The sequence below is a fragment of the Scyliorhinus torazame genome, chromosome 17, assembly GCF_047496885.1.
Source record: "Scyliorhinus torazame isolate Kashiwa2021f chromosome 17, sScyTor2.1, whole genome shotgun sequence".
Classification (NCBI taxonomy): Eukaryota; Metazoa; Chordata; class Chondrichthyes; order Carcharhiniformes; family Scyliorhinidae; genus Scyliorhinus; species Scyliorhinus torazame.
The window spans coordinates 10417479-10440382 of NC_092723.1; the positions used below are offsets into that span (position 1 = coordinate 10417479).

Consider the following 22904-nt stretch of genomic DNA (forward strand, 5'->3'; position numbering starts at 1 on the left):
GGGTCTCCAGACTTCTGTATCTTCTGCCTGATGGAAGGGTCTGGAAGAGGGCGAAGCCTGGGGTGGGAGGGGTCTCTGACAATGCTGTCTGCCTTTCTGTATGTTTCCCGGGAAATGACTGTGCTGCAGTGCCCATTGCACCGTGTGAGCCTAGATAGCCTACGGGCCATTCAAATCTAGAGGACAATTAGTCCTGCCCTCACTTGGACGTGTGCATTCCAGCAGTTTTACATTCAGGAATAGGGGTGGTAACTGCTTGCCAATTTTCCCTCCTCCCACCCAGCCCCTCCTCTCTGACAGAAGCTGGAGATATTAAACCCAGGGTGGTGGTCCAATACTACCCCAAGCACGGTGAGATAAAATGTGCACAGATCAAAGTTTGAGCTTGTTTATCACACCGCGCCAGGTGGGGCATTTACATAACCACGTTAACATCAATCTGTTCACTTCCAGTGTGTTTTATTTGTAACCACGATCATTGATTCCACAGTGTGAAATGGAGGCATTACTTGGAATTTAGTGAGGAATGGTTTGCAGTTGATTTACTGGGAACTCTCATATACGGACTATTGTACGCAATAGTTCTAATAGAGTTTAGCATTATTAACGAGAAGGGTCAGGTTTTCGAAGGTAGGCATTGGTGTTATGTAGGGATTGTTTTGGAGTACTCAAGTTGTGCAGAGGAGGGGGTAGTTTTAAGTAAGGTGCACCTTTCTGTAAATGCACAGAATGCAATGAAGTAAAGGGATCTGGAGCTGAATAATTTCTTCAGAGTTACTTGATTCACATCCAGATTCCGCTTCCGGTGACTTGGACCCCGTTGTCGTTCATTCAAAAAGAAATCAGGAGAATGCCAGTTTTTGAAACGCGTAATTTTGAAATGTGCAATTTCTAAGGATACAGTTTTGTCGGTCAGTTAATTGCGGAGAAAATTGGCAGTTACGCGGCTTTGTTTAAAACAGAATTTCGTATACTTTGCATTTTGCTCTCGGTGCTTCCTGTCGGGTAGCAATAAAAAAAAAAGTGGCCAAGTTTCCCTGCCTGGGTCAGAGACCCTGGAAGATTTTGAGTTGATGAATTTTTTACAGCTCGTCCCAACCCTAAAACAGACACTTCCTTGTGAAAAGATGAAAATGTCAACTCTGGCCTTCTGTTTATCTCCTCTTAGGTCCAGGCCACTGTGGTTGGTTTCCTGGCATCTGTGGCTGCTGTGGTGTTTGGTTGGATTCCTGAGGGTCAGTTCCGACTGGATCACGCTGTCCTCCTATGTGCCAGCAGTATGGCAACGGCATTTATAGCTTCCCTCATATTGGGTAAGACAGGCACTTTGCAGTGACCTGTAATCAAGATTGTCTGCGTCGGGTTTGGAAGCCATTTCATTTGACGACTGGATGGCTTGACCTGCCCGATGTTGGAAGCAAATATAAATGGATTACAACAAAATGCTGATGGCACGGACCTGTTTTAGCTTTTGACGCAGCTCATTTTGTTTGATTGAACACGTGAACACATTAAACTGATGAGATTACCAACATTGTCCAAAGCAACTGGTTATAAATGGAGTAGTCATTGAAAATGTGAAAAAGGAGGAGAATAAAAATATTTTTTAAATAAATAAATAAATCGAGTAGTCATTAATGAACCCAATGAACCACTCGGGAGAAACTTGTGATTGGAAAGTCATGCAATATGCGGACGTCGCTGCAGCTTGAGGTAGTTATGGAATAGCGTAGATGCAGTTAAAAAGAAGGTAGATAAATACATAAGGGAGAAAGTAATAGAAAGGCGGCACGGTGACACAGTGTAAAAAGTTTTTTACACAGAGGGTAGTGGGTGCCTGGAACTCGCTGCCGGAGGAGGTGGTGGAAGCAGGGACGATAGTGACATTTAAGGGGCACCTTGACAAATACATGAATAGGATGGGAATAGAGGGATACGGACCCCGGAAGTGTAGAAGATTTTAGTTTAGACGGGCAGCATGTTCGGCGCAGGCTTGGAGGGCCGAAGGGCTTGTTCCTGTGCTGTACTTTTCTTTGTTCTTTGTTCGTAAATTGAGAGAGGTGGATACTCAGCGAGACCTTGGTGTCCTTGTGAATCAGTTGTGTTGCTCAAAGTAAGGGCGCAGGTACAGCAGGCAGTAAGGAAAGCAAATGATATGTTGGCCTTCATGACAACAGGATTTAAGTATAGGAATAGAGATGTTTCACTGAAATTATATCGGGCATTGGTGAGGCCACACCTGGAGTATTGTGGGCAGTTTTGGTGTCCTTTTCTGAGGAAGGATGTTCTTGCTATGGAAGAAGTGCAGCGAAGGTTTACCAGGCTGATTCCTGGGATGGCGGGACTGTCATATATGGAGAGACTTAAGTGGGTTCAGATTATATTCATTGGAGTTTAATGAGAGGGGATCTCACAGAAACTGAAAAATTCTAACAGGATTAGACAAGGTGGATTCAGAAAGAATATTCCTGATGGTGGGAGATCCAGAACTAGGGGACAGAGTTTGAGGATAAGGGGTAAACCATTTAGGACTGAGGTGAGGAGAAATTTCTTCACCCAGAGGGTGGTGAATCTGTGGAATTAACTACCACAGAAAATAGTAGAGTCCAAAACATTGTGTGATTTCAAGAAGGGATTCGATACAGCTCTTGGGGCTAAAGGGATCAATGGATATGGGGGGGGAGGCGGGATCAGGGTATTGACCTTGATGTTCAGACAAGGTAATGAATGGTCTAATCCAGCTTCTATTCTCGATGTGTGTTTCTACGTAGCTGCTGCAGAGATTTAAAAACCAGTATTGCAGGATAATCATGTCAGTGCCAAATATGTCCAGTGACTATGTGCCCGTTTAAGAGGCTGCGCAAAAAGTGACAGAAGCAGGGTGGTGCATAAGCTAAACGCTCTGTATTTCTGACTTGCGCAGTGAAATGTTAGTCACCTTGCAGGAAAATGATGAATTTTGTGATTTTGTTTTTCCCGTCCAGGGGTAATCATGGTTGGCGTAATTATTGGCTCAAGGAAGATAGGGATAAACCCTGATAATGTGGCCACACCCATTGCTGCTAGCCTTGGAGACCTCATTACCTTAGCACTGCTGTCTGGAATCAGCTGGGGTCTCTACATCCAGCTACGTAAGTAACAACAAATGCAATATTGCTAAGCGTCCGATTCATTGTTCTGTTAATAAACCAAACGTTTTTATTGTTCATCAACATGCACCCATGGTCAACACAGCAGCGCAACTCTTCGCACCTGCAACACGTATTGTGGCAGGAATAAACCCTGATTCTGAGTCAGACGTTCTCCACCATCCCTATCGATATTAACTCCTTTTTGTCCCACTTCCCCGGAAGGTGCTGGCTTAGTCTGGGGGATGATTGTACCACTGCCAGAATGTCACCACTGCCTTCTCCAAATGCCCAAGCATTTTGTGCGAATGGGGATTGGGCAGGCTGTTCAACTGTGGGCACATCACAGTTAACTCCACCTTCTATCAGGCGACATAGGGCGGCATGGTAGCACAGTGGTTAGCACTGTTGCTTCACAGCTCCAGGGTCCCAGCTTCGATTCCCGGCTTGGGTCACTGTCTGTGTGGAGTCTGCACGTTCTCCCCGTGTCTGCGTGGGTTTCCTCCGGGCGCTCCGGTTTCCTTCCACAGGTCCCGAAAGAACATGTTGTCAGGTAATTTAAACATTCTGAATTCTCCCTCTGTGTACCCAAACAGGTGCCGGAATGTGGCAACTAGGGGCTTTTCACAGTAACCTCATTGCAGGGTTAATGTAAGCCTACTTATGACAATAATAAAGATTATTATTATCAGCACTGACACGGTTAATGGGGGATGTCTAGCTTGTCCACCCATTTTCTGGCCTTCTGAGGCACTGAGTGGAGCAGTGAGGAGGCCCCTGCAAGTTGATGAGGTGATTGTTCCGTGGTCTGGAACTGGTGGTCATAATCTCTCTTAAGACGCCCTTCGTTTTCAACTTGTGGGGCAAGGAGGCCCCTCCTTTCCCTGCCCTGTGAGGATTTGATTGAGTGCTGCCCACAAGCCTGAGGGGGCAGGGGGGGGAGGGGGGGGGGGTTACTGTTGTGTTACAGGTGGGAAGAGTTGCGCTGCCGTGTTGACCATGGGTGCATGTTGATGAACAATAAAAGCGTTTGGTCTATTAACAGAATAATGGATCGGACGCTTAGCATTTTCGTGAAAGTTTGTTTTTAAAAATTCTTTCAAGGGCTTTGGCTGGGAGGGCCAGCATTTGTTGCCCGTCCCAAATTGCCCTTGTGAGGGGTTAAATGAAATGAAAATCGCTTATTGTCACAAGTAGGCTTCAAAATGAAGTCGCTGTGAAAAGAGTCAACCACATTGCTGTGGGCTAGACCAGGTGGGCAGTGCAGATTTTCCTCTCCACAGGACCTCTGAGCCAGCCGGATTTTTATGACAATTGATGATAGTTTCATTGCTGAGACTAGGCTAGCTGTTCGAGTCGAGGTTTTTCAAACATAATTGGCCTTGTTGTTTATTGCAGCGACTGACTGCTATGGTGGGGATCGGAACCCATGTTCCCAGAGCGTGAGGGGCATCATTGGCAGGGTCGATAGGGAGCAGCTGTTCCCCTTAATTCAAGGGTCAGACACCAGCCCGAGGGGACACAAGTTCAAGATGAGGGGCAGGAGGTTTTGGGATGGGGGGGGGGGGATGTGAGGAAAAACCTTTTACCCGGAGGGTGGTGACGGTCTGGAATGCACTGTCTTGTGATAAGAGGCAGGTTGCCTCGCCTCCAAGTACCTGGATGAGCACTTGGCACGGCATAATGTTCAATGGGATTTGGTGGCTAAATCAGGTGCTTTTCATGCGCCGGTGCAGACTCGATGGGCCGAAGGGCCTCTTCTGCGCTGTGTGATTAACCTGGGCCTTTGGATGACGAGTCCGGCCACGACACTGCCATCTCCCTCACAAGCTTTTACTTGAAGCCGGGCTGAAAGCTGATGAGACCAGCTCCAGGTGTTGCTGGAAATGCTTTTAGTAAAATGCTGTATCTATTTTTTTTTTTCTCGAATTACAGAGGAACATCCTTACATCAACCCACTCGTGTGTGCTTTCTTTGTGGCTTTGACTCCTCTGTGGATCATCATATCAAAAAAGAATCCAGCCACACGAGAAGTCTTGTATTCTGGTTGGGAGCCCGTTATTATTGCCATGACCATTAGCAGGTACGGATTTCTAAAGCTTCAACGTATGTCGCGAAACTGGTCGGGGAAAACTGTAAACTAAAATATACAACGTTACCAAATGACCTCCAAGTGGAGAAATTACCAACGTGATTCAACTTTACGTTAACACAAATCAGAACCAACATAAATTACACATTAATTAACAAGTAATTATACTTCAAATAAAGGTAAATTTCACTTAAAACCGACAACACAAATATGATGTCATGTACAACCACAAACGCATACATCACTTCTTGCAGTCATGTGGCACTACATAATGACACAGTTTGAGATTATTCTATTCTTTATTCATGCAAGGTGGGTTAGGAGTCCTAACCAATAATTATCATCAACCAGGTACACTCTCCCTCGGGTCACAACATTTCTGATGGGGTAGCTTTCCCCGAGTTCCCTTTCAACTGACCAACCAATAACACCCGAGTTCAGGCATTGTCAAACTCGGGGGCGCGACCCGCAGGTGGGCCGCGGGCGGGCGTCGGGAGGGTTGCGGAGCCGTCCGTCGCGGCGCTCCCGATCGCGCAAATCCACATGCAACAGCCACAGCAGCCGGCTTTTAACTATGCTGGCTGCAAGCAGCCTTCAAAATGGCCACAAACATATTTTTAAGATTTGGGCGCACTGCGCATGCTTGCCCGATCATCTGTGCGCATGTGCAAAACTATGCGCACCGATGATCGGGCACACATGCGCAGTGCGGCCGCATTTTTTTAATACGGTCGCAGCCTTTTTTTTTACAAGTTCGGGGGGGGGCCAAAGGGACCATTGGGGCCAAAGGGACCCAAAACCATTTCCTCCATTTTTGTCAGCAACAAACAAGGTAAGAGAAAATGGTGGGTCGCGAAGGTCGGCCGGCGTGGGTCGCGGAGGTCGGCCGGTGGGGGCGCAAAGATCAGCTGGGTTGGGTCCCGAAGGTTGGCCGGTTGGTAAAAATGGGTCCCCGGAAAAAAAGTTTGCAAAACATTGCCCTAGTTCACGGCATTCCAGGTTTTTAACCCTTTTAGCCAGTTCCCACGGTGCCCCCAAGAGCTCCATCTCTTCTGCTGCCAAACAGAAAAATTAACCTCCTTCCTCAGAGCGATTTGCTTTTTCTCTCAATTCTGCCTGCTTTCTCTTTGTGTCTGCATCTGTGTGCTGATCACCGTATATCACCAGCTCTCCTGTAAGCTTCATTGTCTGTCTTTTCTTGGTTTTTTTTGTATCTCAACTTCCTCCCTTTTGGTACTGCTTCCAAGTCAAGTGGTTGTCAGGTCAAACAGACCAGTATTTCTTCTTATCCAAGAAAATTACATTGACCCTTTTACAATTGATGCAAACTCTTAAACGTCCTTTCCAAACATTTTTTTAAATTCCTGTTGAATTCTCTTTAAAGAAATACTACATTTCCTTGCCACACAGTCCTGAGTCAAAGTTCATGCAATTACTCCACTAACAGGTCTAGTGTGCACTTAGAATTTTACTTGGTGTATCCACCTTTCTCGTCTGCAATGACTATTACACCCTGTTGGGCCTTTCGTAAGTAACCTCACGGCTGTAGAGGCATCCAAAGCTCTCAAGTGGCAGAGGGATCTTGCCTAATGCCCTATGTCTGCTTGCCTGGCAGCCGGCAGAGGATGTAACAACAGTACTCCCTGTTGTGACCTGAGTGTTTGTGTATTTTCCCCCATGAATTTCTTTTTTGGAAATGGCTGACCTTTTTTTTAAATCTGAAATTCTGCCGTAAAACTCCCTTTTTAACCTAAGGAGTGAATCATAGAATCATAGAATTTACAGTGCAGAAGGATGCCATTCGGCCCATCGAGTCTGCACCAGCCCTTGGAAAGAGCACCCTACTTCAGCCCACGCCGCCATCCTACCTCCGTAACCCAGTAACCCCACCTAACCTTTTTGGACACTAAGGGCAATTTAGCATGGCCAATCCACCTACCCTGCAGATCTTTGGACTGTGGGAGGAAACCGGAGCACCCAGAGGAAACCCAAGCAGACACGAGAAGAACGTGCAGACCCCGCACAGACAGTGACCCAAGCTGGGAATCGAACCTGGGACCCTGGAGCTGTGAAGCAACTGTGCTAACCACTGTGCTACCGTGCTGCCCCAAAGTGGGTGGGTTCAATCTAATGAACACAAGCCTATTACCTTTAGCAGTTGGAGCATGGCTAAGGATTTTCATAAAAGCCACCTATATTTCTGTTGAGCAGATTTCTATTGGGCTTACATTCTCTGGAGTTTAGAAAAATGAGAGGTGATCTCATTAGAACGTAGTAAATTCTGAGGACTTAACCGGGTAGGTGCCGAGATGCTGGATCCTCTAGTTGGAGAATCTAGGACTAGAGGCCAAAGCCTCAGCATATGTAGTTGGTCATTTTGGACCGAGGCCAGGAGACATCTCTTCGCCTGAGGGTTGTGAATCTTTGGAACTCTCTATCCCAGTCATTGAGTAGGTTCAAGATTTGTGGACATTCTGAGCAGCAAATGGTACGGGGATGGAGGAATCGAGCGTAAGTCATGTCATGATGTTGAATGGTGGAGCAAACTGGAGGGACCAAGTGGTGTAATCCTGCTTCTATTTATCATGCTCTTATGTTCTTACCAAGCAAACCTACCGCCTGGTTCATAGTCAAATTCCTACGATTGTACTTTAGGATTTTCTTGTCAACTTTCATGAATTTGCTGGGATTGCTGCAATTGTTTTTTTTTGTAATAGTCTTTCCGCGGTGAAATTTTAACTTGTTACGAAACGTTTATCTGTGCTGTGTTGTAACTGTGCGCAATATGATTGTGTTTCAGTATTGGTGGGCTGATTTTAGATAAAACGGTATCGGATCCAAACTTTGCAGGGATCGCTGTTTTCACTCCAGTCATCAACGGCAAGTACATTTATTCATCTGCTGCGAATGTTTGCCAGTTGTGAGGCTCAGGAAAAAAAACCATACAAACGCAGGGAAGTCAGTCTTATCTTCGGGGGGGGGTGTCGGTCCTATCTTCTGGTGGGGGGGGGAAGCATGTTTGCCAGAAAAGTACAGACACTGGTCGCAGAATGGTGTATTGGCTGGGCTGGGCACTGTACAGCAGGCGGCGCCATCTCCTAATTTATAACGAGGGGGAAAGAAGAACATTTGTTTCCGTTGGAGTGTTGGAAACCTCTGCGGATTTGACTGATTTCGCTTGCAGATCTTCACTAAGCAGACACCAGTAAATAATTATTATTCGGTAAATAAGTGGGCAGCGACGGAGGTTGAAAATCTTCCACTGTGGACTCTGGCATCAGAATGCACTGTAAACATTGTGGTCCCTCCATTAACTGTTTCTCTGAATTCCCAGTTATCCATCAATTTTTAAATTTTATTTTTTTGCAAGTGTCGGGGAACCTGCAGTGTCAAATTTTTAGGCACCTGTAAAATATGCTTTACTTGTCCTGTTGAGGACTGAGACAAATTGGGGCCCTAGGACGTTTGGCTAAAAGACTGAGTGGAGGGGGGGGGTTGAGGGTGGGGGTGTGTGGACACGACCTCGATCCGTGACAGTTGCAAGCTCCTTGGACGCTTTAAGGCTGGGAAAGAGAGATTTCTGTTGTCCCAGGGAATCGAGGAATATGGTGATTGGGCAGGTTGAAGCCCAAGGTCAGTCATGCTCGTATTAAATGGCGGGGCAGGCTTGGTGGGCCCTGTGGTCTACCCCTGAACCATTTGAGTGGCTCAACTCGGAAGGCTGTAATTTAACACTCCCGCCAGTGGTGCAATATCTTGGTTTCATGTCTCTCGGCTTGTCGTCTGCATGGGGCTATAGATCCCTCCCCCACTCCAAAGAAGCCTGCACCTCGAGTCAATTAACCATGGACTTTGCGATTAATAAATAAGACTCGAAGGGTAAAAGTAAGCATTTTCTTTTAAATGTGGATTGACTCACACCCGAGCATACAGTCGAATTAACCTCTCTACCTGAAAACTACATTGGGCCTGATCCCTTGTGAGCAAATCTGTAGCAAGGTGAACAGTTATATATTAAATACTTTTTTTAATTTAGAGTATCCAATTCTTTTTTTTTCCAATTAAGGAGCAATTTAGCGTGGCCAGCCCACCTACCCTGCACATCTTTGGGTCGTGGGGGTGAAACCCACGCAGACACGGGGAGAATGTGCAAACTCCACACGGACAGTGACCCGGGGCCGGGATCGAACCCGGGTCCTCGGTGCCGTGAGGCAGCAGTGCTAACCACTGCGCCACCATGCTGCCCAAGTTTCTCACTTCACAAACTTAGCTTGAATTTATCAATGTCTCAAAGACACCTCAGTGGTTATAAAACAAAGTGTGACACCGATGACGTGAGAAGGTATTGGGAGAGATGAGCAAAAGCTTGGGCCTGAGGGATAGGTTTTAAGGAACGGAGAGGATTTCTTCCTCAAACGCGCGCTGCTGCGTTTCAGTCGGCGCATTTTATTGATGCTTCCATTGTTAGAAAACAGGGTGTCCTCCAACCTGCTGTGAACATTGCCATGGGTCATCTATTAGCACCAAGGATGAAGGTTAGACCAAAGTTGAGAAAACATTTGAGAAAGCTGTGTTTTTTTTAAATTCTGATTAGAATGAGATTCCTCTGAAAAGCGAGATGAGTTGTAGGCCTCTGTCTTTATCCTTTGTGTTCTTCCCTCCTTTCTCAGGTGTTGGCGGCAACCTAGTAGCAGTGCAGGCCAGTAGGATTTCTACCTACCTCCACCTCTCCTGTATGCCTGGCGCAGCGCCGGAAAACCCGCACAAGACCTGCCCGAGCCCTTGTCGCACTTTCTGTAGTTCAGGTGAGAGCCCCTCCTGAAATGGCCAATAAGCCACTAAAGTACCACTTTCATCCCTCGAGCGGTCCACAGTTCACCATGCTGCAGTTAACGAGGGACAAGTGTATGTGTGTGTTCTTTGAAAAGCCCAAGTAAAGGGCCAAGGGCATCAGTAAAGTTGGAATGGAAATCCGACAACGTAAATTGATTAGATGATGGTTTTGGTTCCAGCATTGTTGCATCTATTCTGATGAGTGCAAGGTGAAAACTTCAACAGCACGTCTCCTTTTTTTTACCGATACTCTTAAATTCTGTATTACCAAGTGTCATTAGACTGTGGAGGAGAGCAGGTAGATTGCCACAGTTTTGAGGTGGAAATGTTGTAAAAATTCTTGATTGCAGCAGATTGGATTGGATTGGATTTGTTTATTGTCACGTGTACCGAGGTACAGTGAAAAGTATTTTTCTGCGAGCAGCTCAACAGATCATTAAGTACATGGGAAGAAAAGGGAAGAAAAGAAAATGCATAATAGGGCAACGCAAGGTATACAATGTAACGACATAAGCACCGGCATCGGATGAAGCATACAGGGTGTAGTGTTAATGAGGTCAGTCCATTAGAGGGTCATTTCGGAGTCTGGTAATAGCGGGGAAGAAGCTATTTTTGAGTCTGTTTGTGCGTGTTCTCAGACTTCTGTATCTCCTGCCCGATGGAAGAAGTTGGAAGAGTGAGTAAGCCGGGTGGGAAGAGTCTTTAATTATGCTGCCCGCTTTCCCCAGGCAGCGGGAGGTGTAGATGGAGTCAATGGATGGGAGGCAGGTTTATGTGATGGACTGGGCGGTGTTCACGACTCTCTGAAGTTTCTTGCGGTCCTGGGCCGAACAGTTGCCATACCAGGCTGTGATGCAGCCCGATAGGATGCTTTCTATGGTGAAGATGATAAACAACCCTCGGTACCAATAAGCAAGAGAACACTAAATAGTCAAGTTGTCCTTTTTTTCATCACCAAGCAACAAGTAGCACAAAACTTATTAAATTGCTCAATTTCTTAAGTCTACCAATTGTTTCCTCCACATTGAGGAGGGAGGAATGTAACGTACCATCAGCCCCAAGGAGCAGTCTGGGAAACTTAAGTTTACTGATGAATAATCCCCATTTTACAGTTCTGCCACTTCATTTCTGGTTGGTAAGGAAATCGCTTGATATACAATGTTCAGTACAAATTAAGTATCAGTTTCTCAGCGGTGACTAATTTGAGCGCTTGATTTGCTTTTTAGGAAGTGGCAGCCTCTTGGATAATCTGTCTATTTTAAATGTGTTGTGGAGCTGGCCTATATTGTAACCGAGCGTTATTTAATTTGTACCAGAAGAGGGCACCAATCTTTCAGTTGTCCACATGTTTCCGAGATATTTGTACGTTCACTGTGAGTCACTGGCAATTGTACATCCTCCTTTTGGGCTTTGTGTTTCAGACGGGCAAAGGGGTCCCCGAGCCTTCTCTGACTGGGTGTTCAGCCTGAATTGAGTAGATGTGTAACAAAATAATAATAATATAATAATAATAATCGCTTATTGTCACAAGTCGGCTTCAATGAAGTTACTGTGAAAAGCCCCTAGTCGCCACATTCCGGCACCTGTTCGGGGAGGCCGGTACGGGAATTGAACCGGCGCTGCTGGCTTTGTTCTGCAGTGCAAGCCAGCTATTTAGCCCACTGTACTAAACCAGCCCCAAAAGGCGTTGAGGCAGCCTCGAAGGGGTCCATTTTTCACCCCCAACCGCATCTCTTTTCCACCCCCCGCCCCAAGCTAAACTGCATACCCACACGAGAAGTCAGTCGTCGTCACACCTGCCCGTAGCTCCTTTAGAACTGACTGCTGCTGAATCGAAGAGGCTCCTCTGCTCCGTTGTTGCCACAGCTGTGTAATAGTGTTTTTTTGACCGTAATTCTCCATGTAGACAGAGTGTTTTGGGGGTGAGAGGAAAGGAGGACTATCCTGCATAATTGGAAATGGTCAGTTAATTGTGTGCATATTGTTTTGTGTGTAACTGTACAGGCCCCCCTGCTGCCCTGACACCACTTTTTATATTTTCCTCCCTTCCCTACCTTGGTTTGCGTGTGTGTGTGTGTGCGCCCGCGCGCCCGCTTGAGTGCATGCCCTCGTGTGAGCGCCCCAGGCCAGCTCAGTTTAGGGTTGGGTGTGGGCGAGTAACATTTGATGAGCTTTCTGGGGGAAGCTGAAGGAAGGGCCATTGTGTACTTTGAGGTTGATTGGAGGAAATGCAGACGCACAAACTCTAGGCAATGCAATTAGTCCACGGCTGGAGTAAAATAAAATAAAGGCGTTTAGATGAAAATAAAATGTTTCCTAGATATTGACAGACTAATACTCATTGTTTAAGTTCTGCTGTGCATTTTTACGTAGAATTTTGGCAAGCAATCGTGAGGCAAACTGTATTTTGATACTTTGCTCCATCAAAAAGCAATTTGACACTGCTCTTAGGTTTTGGCGTAACGCACAAAATCTGTGAACAACATTGACTGCCAAAGGCATTGGATAGAACTCAAGATTGGTAGCGGTATGCTTTGTGACCTGCGGTGATATTATAGAAGAATCAATTAAGGGCAGGAACTGCAGCCTTTAAAAGCATAACTGGAAATCAGATTTGTCTTATTATTATTCTGATTCCTGTGGAGATGAACGAACCAAATTTACCAACCAACCCCCAACAAGAAAACCAATGGACAAGGTTTTGCTTTTAAAAAAAATAATGCTTACATTAAAGACAAATTTGTGGCAGAAGGCATATCTTAAATTGAATCTCAAAGATTTATCCATTCAGCGTATATGGCACCAATCTCGGGTGCCAATCCTTCAAAGCTCTTCCTTCTTCAGGTTCCAGTCCTGGACCCTTTCTTCATGCAATATTTAGCTGTGGACATCATCTCCGACATGAACTCGCAACCAACCGGATCCCTCAGGCAAGGTCTTCACAAACTGGTGAACTTTCATTTTGGTAGAGTTCCCTCACGCTCTGCTCATCGTGGTTGCGATGACGTGGATCCATCAAAGTGCCCCATGCACCATATGGGCGGCTCTGGTTAATCAGTCCCTTTTAAACTAACTGAAGCGCCTGCAGTAACTTCACATTTCTTATCCTCTCTTTGGACCTGGCCTTCGGACTCTCTTCTTTAAACTGCCTCACACGCAGCTCTCCTCAGCCTGCCTGCACCAGACTGTGCTCCTGAGATTCTTTTAGGGCGGCACACTGGTTATCACTTCTGCCTCACCGCACCAGGGTCCCGGCTTCAAAGCACAGTGGGCTAAACAGCTGGCTTGTAACGCAGAAAAAGGCCAGCAGCAATTCCTGTACCGGCCTCCCCGAACAGCGCCGGAATGTGGCAAGGGGCTTTTCACAGTAACTTCATTGACGCCTACTTGTAACGATAAGCGATTGTTATTATTATTATTATTCCGGCCTCAGGTGACTCTGCGGAGTTTACACGTTCTCCCCATTGTCTGCGTGGGTTTCCTCCGGGTGCTCCAGTTTCCTCCCACAGTCCAAAGATGTGCAGGTTAGGTTTAACTGGCTGTTCTAAATTGCCCCTTAGTGTCCAAAGGTTAGCTCGGGTTACAGGGATGAAGCGGGTGTAGTGGCCCAAAGTAGGGTCCTCTTTCAGAGGGTTGGTGCAGACTCTATGGGCTGAAAGGCCTCCTTCTGCATTGTAGGTAGACTATGATTCTCTCCTCTAGATTCTGTCGTTTGTCTGGTTTCAACTTGGTCCTGTTTCCCAAATCTAAAGCCTTAACTTATTTTTTAGTTAGGGCAGCACGGTGGCACAGTGGTTAGCACTGCTGACTCACAGCACCGAGGACCCGGGTTCGATCCCGGCCCCGGGTAACTGTCCGTGTGGAGTTTGCACATTCTCCCCCTGCCTGCGTGGGTTTCACCCCCACAACCCAAAGATTGCAGGGTAGGTGGATTGGCAACGCTAAATTTTCCCTTAATTGGAAACATAATTGGGTACTCTAAATTTTAAAAAAACCTGAGGTGCTGTCACTAAGCCAAGATGGATCCTTAAAATATGCAACTTGCAAAAAAAATGGAAAAATATGTTCAGTCCATGACCACGAAGGGAATGAATAAATAGCAAAAAAAATTGATGAATAAATTGGTTTATTTTTTACTAAATCGTTTTTCACTCGACAGAGTGCACGCACCACAAAACTGACCACCTTGACCAAATTGCTCCCTGTGAATTTTGTCTGCCAATTTTCCTCTTTGACGCATGTACCACCAGAAGCATCGTTAACCACACAGAAAAATTACTCACTTTAAGAAGCACTCAACCACCCCATAAAATTGTTCAATTTCCTTCTGAAAACCCTGCCCATCCGTCTGGAGTTTAATTTGGACGTTTCTCCTTTATTCTGCTGTTCGAACATCCAGACACATTTGGTTGATTTATTGGACGGGAATCTCCGCTCTGGTCTGTGGCGGGACCCCGTTGCGAGCGAGAACGGAGAATTTGGTGTTCCAGCCGAAACTCCACTAACTTTCAGCAGCACTTGAAAATCCCAGCCGTGAATGAGGATGGAAGATTTCGGCTATTGTCTGTGTGCGAGCACACGCCTGTCTCTGATTGCTTCTCTGCGTGCAACTCTCTCGCTATCCAAGGATCAGGATTTCTGTTCACCTGTTCTCGTGGTAGCCAAAATGCACGGCCTCAAGCAGAGACAAATGGATGTGGCAGATTGAAATCGCTTGGAAATGTAAATTGGTGGGCGGCACGGTGGCGCAGTGGCTAGCACTGCTGCCTCACGGCGTCGATCCCGGCCCCGGGTCACTGTCCGTGTGGAGTTTGCACATTCTCCCCCTGTCTGCGTGGATCTCACCCCCCACAACCCAAAAGGTGTGCGGGGTAGGTGGATTGGCCACGCTAAATTGCCCCTCAATTGGAAAAATGTTTTGGAAAAAATGTAAATTGGGCATGTTCTAAGTGGGTGACTGATTAATAGAGCCTGCTTGTTGCAATTGACAGTGCTGGAAGATCCTGCCTTCCGGGAAGGACCAGAAAGTCCTGCCCTATACCTTTCAAGATCAATAAAGTATGTAAAATTTTTACCACCAGTCAGTCATCTGATGCATCGCACAAGCTGCTGCCGTACTTGGGCTGTACAGGACTGTAGTAAGATTCAGAAACTGCCCGAGACCACCATGTTTCATCATAGTCTATTGAACTGAAATTGGTGCCAAATGTTCTTGGATGACACTTTGGTAGATTGCGTCCCTAACTTTAAAATGTGCCATACAAACATTGTTGAAAAGGCTTAAAGCATTTTGGGGGCAGATTCTAACTAATCCTTTAGCATGGACGCCAGACATTACTCTTGTCCATTATTTCTCCCATGCCTCCTCAGTCAACCAGCATTATCATCTCAGGCACAGGTCAGCAAAATGTAAGATATCATGTTTTTTCTATATTAGTGGTCTCGAGATCCGATGTATCTACAGGAGTAAGCAAAGGTCACTAACATAGGGTTGTGATAAACAAACTGACAGTGGAAAAACTTTGATTTATTTTTAACCTTTTAAAAGGGAGAGCACATCTTAACATTCTAAATGAAATTGGAATGGTTAATGCTGGGCAGAATTCCAAATGCAATCACAACTGGGGGAACAAAAGGACATAGATACCTTATGGGTATGTTAGGACCGATGCAAGGTAGAGGCCTTAACAGCGCCAATAAATAATAGCGGCAGTCATCTCGCAGATCAAGAAATTGAGTGAAAACCTCTGATGTTGGTTTCTATGGAAGGATTTTGATGTAATCTCATCCTGTGGTTCAAATAATTGCAACGTTTTGTTCTTGTGGTTCGTGTCTGGACATGTTCGTCATTTAAATATTGGTTTCATTTTATTTTATAGGCTGAGTTCCTCATTTGCTCAGAGATGGCTACAGTAAAGAATAACTGTTAACAGACAGTAGACTGTTTCACCACTCATTTAAACCTAGGTTAAATCAAGGACTCCCAAGCCGAAAATAGCATTGGTCAGAAGTAGAGTAAAGCTCCCTCCAAACTGCATTTCCTGATGTATTCCTCCCACCCCTATATCTGTTTATTTTGGTGACCTGTATTCGCTTTCAATCCAGAATTAGAAACTGGAGTATTTGAGTGTGTACAGTACCCATGATTCAGGTATCTCTATTCTTTTGCAGATTTGAATTCGAGATCGGCTCGGGTCTTGTTCCTTCTAGTTGTCCCTGGACACCTAGTCTTTCTGTACACCATCAACTCCATGCAAGGGGGACACACAACTCTAACGCCAATATTTATAACATTCTACATGATGGCTGCTTTATTACAAGTACGTTGCATTTTTTTTAACAGTTGAAAGTATCTTTTCGGGTTCTATCGATGGTGGACGTTTCAAAAGTATTGTTTCAGAATGTTGCCCCAAACTATCCCAGGCGCTATTAAAATCTACGCCTGGTGGTGAGCCAGTTATGAGTAACTAAACATTAGAATGTGGGTTCTGCCGTTTGTTAGCACAGTTAACAATTCACAGTTTGAGCCCGAGTGTTTGGATCATAGAATTTACAGTGCAGAAGGAGGCCATTCGGCCCATCGAACCTGTACCGGCCCTTGGAAAGGGCACCCTACCTAAGCCCACACATTCACCCCATCCCAGTAACCCCACCTAACCTTTTTCGGACACTCAGGGCAATTTAGCATGGTCAATCCACCTAACCTGCACATCTTTGGACTGAGAGAGGAAACCGGAGCACCCGGAGGAATCCCACACGGACACGGGGAGAATGTGCAGACTCCACCCAGACAGTGACCCAGCAGGAATCGAACCTCGGATGCAGCCCAAATTTCATTCCCTGTCCGGGAGGTGCAAATAAAGTCAAAGTTCTTCGTCAACGACAGGGGTCCACCTGAGGGGAGGAAGAGAAGAGAATTGGGGAAAATCTCAGACTGCACGTCACACATGAAAGAAAAGGGAGGAAATAACCAAATCAAGAAAGTTACTGGGCTTCAATAAGAAAACTAAGGACTCGAGATTATTAGAAATTACAACCAAGAATATGCATTAAAGTAGATGAACTAACCAGGTTCTAGGGAGAATGTTTTGATGCATAATTTAGAGTTTTGATGATCTAATTTGTGCAGAATGTGGACTGCAGTCCACATTCAGTCATCTCTGGTTACGGAAATGCCAAAGAAAATGATTGCGGTAGAGTTGTCCTAGACACTGCAAGATTTTGGCTAAGTATTTGTCCCTGCTCAAAACCTGATAGACATATAGCTGAGAAAGGGGCGGCACGGTGGCGCAGTGGTTAGCACTGTTGCCTCACGGCGCTGAGGGCCCGGGTTCAATCCCGGCCCCGGGTCACTCTCCTTGTGGAGTTTGCACATTCTCCCCGTGTCTGCGTGGGTCTCACCCCCCCACAGCCCAAAAAGATGTGCAGGGTAGTTGAATTGGCCAAGCTAAATTGCCCCTTAATTGGGGAGAAAAAGAATTGGGTACTGTAGATTTATTTAATAAAAGATAAAAAGCTGAGATAAATACTAATCCATTAGGCGAGCCCTCCCTCAAAATGAAACAATCACCACTTTTGTGACTAGTTGCTATAAATATACATAACTTTGGTCCAATGTGGTGTAAACATGACAGATCTGGAATATGGATTTGGTAGCATAATGGTTGTGTTATTTGACAAGTAACCCTGAGGCCATGAATTCAAAACCCACCATGGCAACTGGAGAATTTAAATTGAACGAGTTACATAAAATCTGGAATAGAAAGCTTGGATCAGTAACAGGTGTCCATGAAACTACTGGATAGTCATCATTCAAAATCCTGTAGGGAAGGAAATCTGCCAACGTGCCTGTCCGGTTTTATTTTTAATATATGATTTCAGACCCAAAACCATTTGATTAACCCTAAATTGCCCTCTCAAACGGCCTGGCAACCTACTGGGTTGTGTTCAAGGGGGTGGCTCATCTATGGGCAATTAGGAATGGGTAATAAATGCTGACCTTGCCCATGACACCCACTGCCCTTAAGTGAATGATGCTGAGATGCTAAACTGTTTTAGAAGGAATATTGATGGTCTGATGAAACAGGACATGTGATTTTATGTTGTAACACAGGTGCTAATTCTCCTCTATGTTGCTGATTGGATGATTCACTGGATGTGGGGGCGTGGCATGGACCCGGATAATTTCTCAATCCCCTATCTGACGGCACTGGGTGACCTGTTGGGGACAGGGTTCCTGGCGCTCAGCTTCCACATTCTCTGGTTGATTGGTGATCGAGACACCGATGTTGGTGACTAAACTGAAGGCCCCTCGTCAAATGGAGACTAAAATCATGAAGTGCAATTCAATGAAATCTTACACTATGAAGACTGTGTTTCATGTACAACCCCTTGTGCGAAACAACTAATGGGGACGTATCCACGTGGACTACAAATACTGCTCGACCAGGAGAGATCTCAACGTGTATTAAAACTGGATTCTGCAGCCAGGCAAGACTTGGTAAACTGGACACCTGACTTCAGAACTGAAAGCTACTCATTTGAATTAACGGTGTTTAATTTCTTTTGTACTAGGAGGTGCAACCTGTTATTTGGACTTTGAGAACTATATATTTTGTTTTCCTTGAATGCAAAGAACAATCTTCCTGCGGCATCTTGTTGTCTCAGTTGGTCGTCTGAGGGGGCTATTCTGGAATAACAGGGTGGGGATCTATATTTTACACTTTTTAAAAAAAAAAGGGACAATTGTGAATTCACTGATCGTGATCAGTGTCGCAGGCATAAGTGTGCTTCACCTACATTGCTGGATGTGGAAGAAGGGTCAACAATGTATCTAGCTTATTTATTTATATATAATATATAATATAATATAAAATATATAACATATGTTATATAAAATATAGTATATTATATATAAACAATATATGTTATGTGTATATGTAAATATACATTTTTATTGCCTATTGTTCGTTAGAAGCTGCCAGCTCTGAAGTCGACAACACTTACAATCATATCGGTGTTCCTAATGAATTATTTTTCTTGCATCCGCACTTAACCAGCTGTCCAACATGGGCCTGATGTAGATGGAGAAGCTCTCTTTCTTTCTTTCTCTTTCCCCCACCCTCCCGAATGCATATAACCGCTTTCGTTCTGCCTTTACATGGTTAAGCATAAGCTTATACCTCTACTAAAAGGCACCCAACCCCAATCAATGCGAAGTAGAAAATAGCCAGCTGGTTAACCCCGGCCAGGGCTTTAGGCACAGAAAGTGGGCCCGGCTCAAATTAGGTGGGCTGAGCCTGTGTTAGGCATTGTTCAGTTTGCAAAACGGTTTGATTTCCTTTGCCATTAAAATAATGTGACGGGCAGCACGGTGGCACAGTGGTTAGCACTGCCTCCTACGGCGCTGAGGACCCGGGTTCGAATCCCGGCCCTGGGTCACTGTCCGTGTGGAGTTTGCACATTCTCCCCGTGTCTGCCTGGGTTTCACCCCCACAACCCGAAAGATGTGCAGGCTCGGTGGATTGGCCACGCTAAATTGCCCCTTAATTGGAAAAACAATAATTGGGTACTCTAAATTTAAAAAACATAATGTGACACCCTCCTTGGGCTGGACTCCAGGCTCTGGTCTAGATGTAGAATTTTAGGTTGGTATGTTTCATTTTGTGTTGTGAAATTATTTTGAACATTTTATAGCATTCAACCAATAAGTGCCAGCAAAATGTTAACAGGCCTGTTTGACTGGAGCCAGAGTTATCACCATTGGCCATCACGGGAAGAAAATTGTGCTGTTCTCACTGTAGTTGCATTTAATGAGTGACAGCTTACGTCCTGCAGCTTGATCTGAATTTATTTAATTTCTCATGTACACAGGTGGCCGCAGAGCCCTCCCATTTTAAACAAACCAAAGTCCATGGCATCCCAACCATATTGCTGACTCAGCTAATGTCTAGTTGTCCTGGACCCATCCGGGACCCATTGTCACACACAGCCTTTTTTGTGAGGCGTTTCTGAATCGGATTTATTTAAAATCTGACAAATCATTGCACTCATTCAGTGGACCAAGTCCTTTATATTCGGCATGTCGGTCACATGAGAAAATTGTACCACACAAAATTACTGTTGCTTCCAATAGGAGCTGTAATTCTTAATTAAATATATCCTGACTCCCTGACTGCGCAATGGTGCAGCTAATTTTAGTAAGTCTGAAATTGCCGAGTGTGTTTTGGCAAAGGCAAATAAATTTCTGCGCATCCCAGCCCCTGCTACACCATCATTGTTTAAGGGATCTGTGACGCAGAACCCGTAATCTATCCCTTTTTTAAAAAACATATTGCACTTTTCTTCAGAGCTTGTAAGGTTTTTTATAACGGGGAATTAATCATGTCGTGGAAAGATAGAGAATAGCCCATGGGATTTCAAACATACAAGTTTTACGCTTCTCCCCACTTTCTTATCATGACTGATTTACAGTGTTGTTTATGGACCTTTACTTGGGGCGAGACAAGACAGTGGAATGGTTTATCATTGATATCTCCAGTGACTTTAATCAGTTTCTTTGTCTCCCCCCCCCCCCCCCCCCCCCACCCCACTTGATGTGGACTTTAATTATGCAGAGGGTGATTTGTGACTTATGATTTATGGACTGACATTAACACTGCAATGGAATTACTGTGAACAGCCCCTAGTCGCCACACTCCGACACCTGTTCGGGTACACAGTGGGAAAATTTAGAATGTCCAATTCACCTAACAAGCACGCCTTTCGGGAATTGTGAGGGGAAACCGGAGGAAACCCACGCAGACACGGGGAGAATGTGCAGACTCCGCACAGACAGTGACCCTGCGGGGAATCGAACCTGGGGCACTGACGCTGTGAAGCAACAGTGCTAATCATTGTGCTACCGTGCTGCCTATTTGAAATATTGTGTTGACTTTAAGCAGTGTATGCTCTTAAAGCTGCTTAAAAACGGGAAAAACTTTAGCTAAAATAATATGAAGGTAACCCAATTTTGTAAATCATTGAACAACTTTGTATAATATCACTAAAATCTTCATTGTGGGTGCCTCCTCATTGATGTTTGTGCAGATACAGCTTATCATCGTAAGCTGGAGCCGTCAGCCGTGCTCTTATCTTGGTATAAACGGGGTCACAGAAAATGCGAAGCTCTGATCTAATTGCCCTAAGGTTACCCCAAACCTTCTCAGTAACCTCAACGCATTTTATTTGTTGAAAGCATCTTTTGGGTGTGGAACCTGCTGCAGCTCATCTTGGATTTCCACTGAAATCAAAGTCATGGACCATAAGAATGTACAATGCCCACGCCACGATTGGTTCATATTATTCCCAGTTCCTGATTGACCCGGAGACCATGTTCTGGGGAATAATGGATCAGATGTATCAAAATCGTGATCATTCGCTGGGGGTGAAAGAAATCTTAAATTATGTTGAAAAGGTCAAGTGTTCACTTTTTTTGGTATTTTTAAAATGATATTAGAAGATCCTGGGCATCTCCTTCCCAACAAGCAAATGGACTGGAAGCACTCTGTAACAGTCTATAAGTGTTTTGATGATGGTTATTAAATATTTCTGAATTAATTGAATCTATATGATGAATGATTGCGCACTCTTATGTGAACTTATCAAATGAATGGTTTAATTATTTTATTTTGCAAGACTAGAGTATATTTTTTAATTGTTTTGCGCCTTCCTTGGCTTTTTGACTGGTATATTAAAAAAGAGAAAATTGCCAACTTAATTCTGTGATTGTTCTGTTTGTTGGTGACTGCTGATTATGAAGAAAATCTGGACAGCTACGCTGAATCTGCTAATTCACAATTGTTGAAATCATAGAATCCCCACGGTGCCCAAGGTAGCTGAACCCGAGTGTGCATTGGCCCTCTGAAAGAGCACTCTGCCTAGGACCACTCCTCCGCCCTCCCTGCCCTATCCCTATAACCCCACAACCTAATCTGCACATCCCTGGTCACTCGAGGCGCAATTTATCACTGCCAATCCACCTCGCCCGCACATCTTTTGGACTGTGGGAGGAAACCGGAGCACAAGGAGGAAACCCACTCGGACACGGGGAGAACGTGCAGACTCCACACAGCCGGTCACCCGAGGCCAGAATCGAACCCGGGTCCCTGGTGCTGAGGCAGCAGCGCTAACCACCGTGCTTCCCTGAATGCTCAAATAAAAATTGTATTCGGTGCAATCGTTGAGTAGGTTTTAAGATGAACTCCCCTGAGAAAGTCACGCTTCATTTATCAAAGCTTTAACTGAAGAGTTTGTCATGTTTTTTCTGGCTGGGCACTTTTAACTTTGTCGGTGCGATGTGATCTGCAAAATGTGCGGTCCAATTACAATGTTTGAGCCGCGAGCAAACTGCGTTTGTTTTGTCCCAACTTCATTCTTGTACAGTGAATGAAATTTCTTCCAGATCCAGCCCTGCTGTGCTCAGTGTTCTAATCCAGTTTCCTGCATAGTATGTCCGAATTTAATATTTATATTCTAATTTGCCAAGATGTTGTGAATGTTTTGGGAGTCTGTATTTGATAAAATAAACTGTCATACAATGATGACCTGCTTTTATTTTAATTCATCTTTGATTTTATTTCCACCCCCCCCCCCCCCCCCCCCCCGACTCTGCTACGTTTAACGATCGGTACCTAGGCATTGAACAATTATTAAAACCTCCTGGGGCGGGGCATCACAGTGGCGCAGTGGTTAGCACTGCTGCCTCATGGCGCCGAGGTCCTATGTTCAATCCCGGCTCTGGGTCACTGTCGGTGTGGAGTTTGCACGTTCTCCCGGTGTTTGCGTGGGTTTCGCCCCCACAACCCAAAGAT

General features: G+C 45.2%; 1 protein-coding gene across 2 annotated transcripts in view; it reads left to right on the top strand.

Annotated features, from left to right (window-relative positions):
* Positions 1-22653, top strand: part of LOC140393704 (solute carrier family 41 member 1-like) — a 77981-nt gene extending 55328 nt beyond the window's left edge. For both annotated transcript variants that reach the window (XM_072480003.1, XM_072480004.1), the window contains exons 5-11: positions 1169-1313; positions 2985-3131; positions 5064-5211; positions 8021-8100; positions 9891-10025; positions 16225-16373; positions 18167-22653. In XM_072480003.1, coding sequence (XP_072336104.1) covers positions 1169-1313; positions 2985-3131; positions 5064-5211; positions 8021-8100; positions 9891-10025; positions 16225-16373; positions 18167-18352 — 990 coding nt within the window. In that variant the 3' untranslated portion in view covers positions 18353-22653. The remainder of the gene's footprint in view (positions 1-1168; positions 1314-2984; positions 3132-5063; positions 5212-8020; positions 8101-9890; positions 10026-16224; positions 16374-18166) is intronic.
* Positions 22654-22904: the final 251 nt, after the last annotated feature.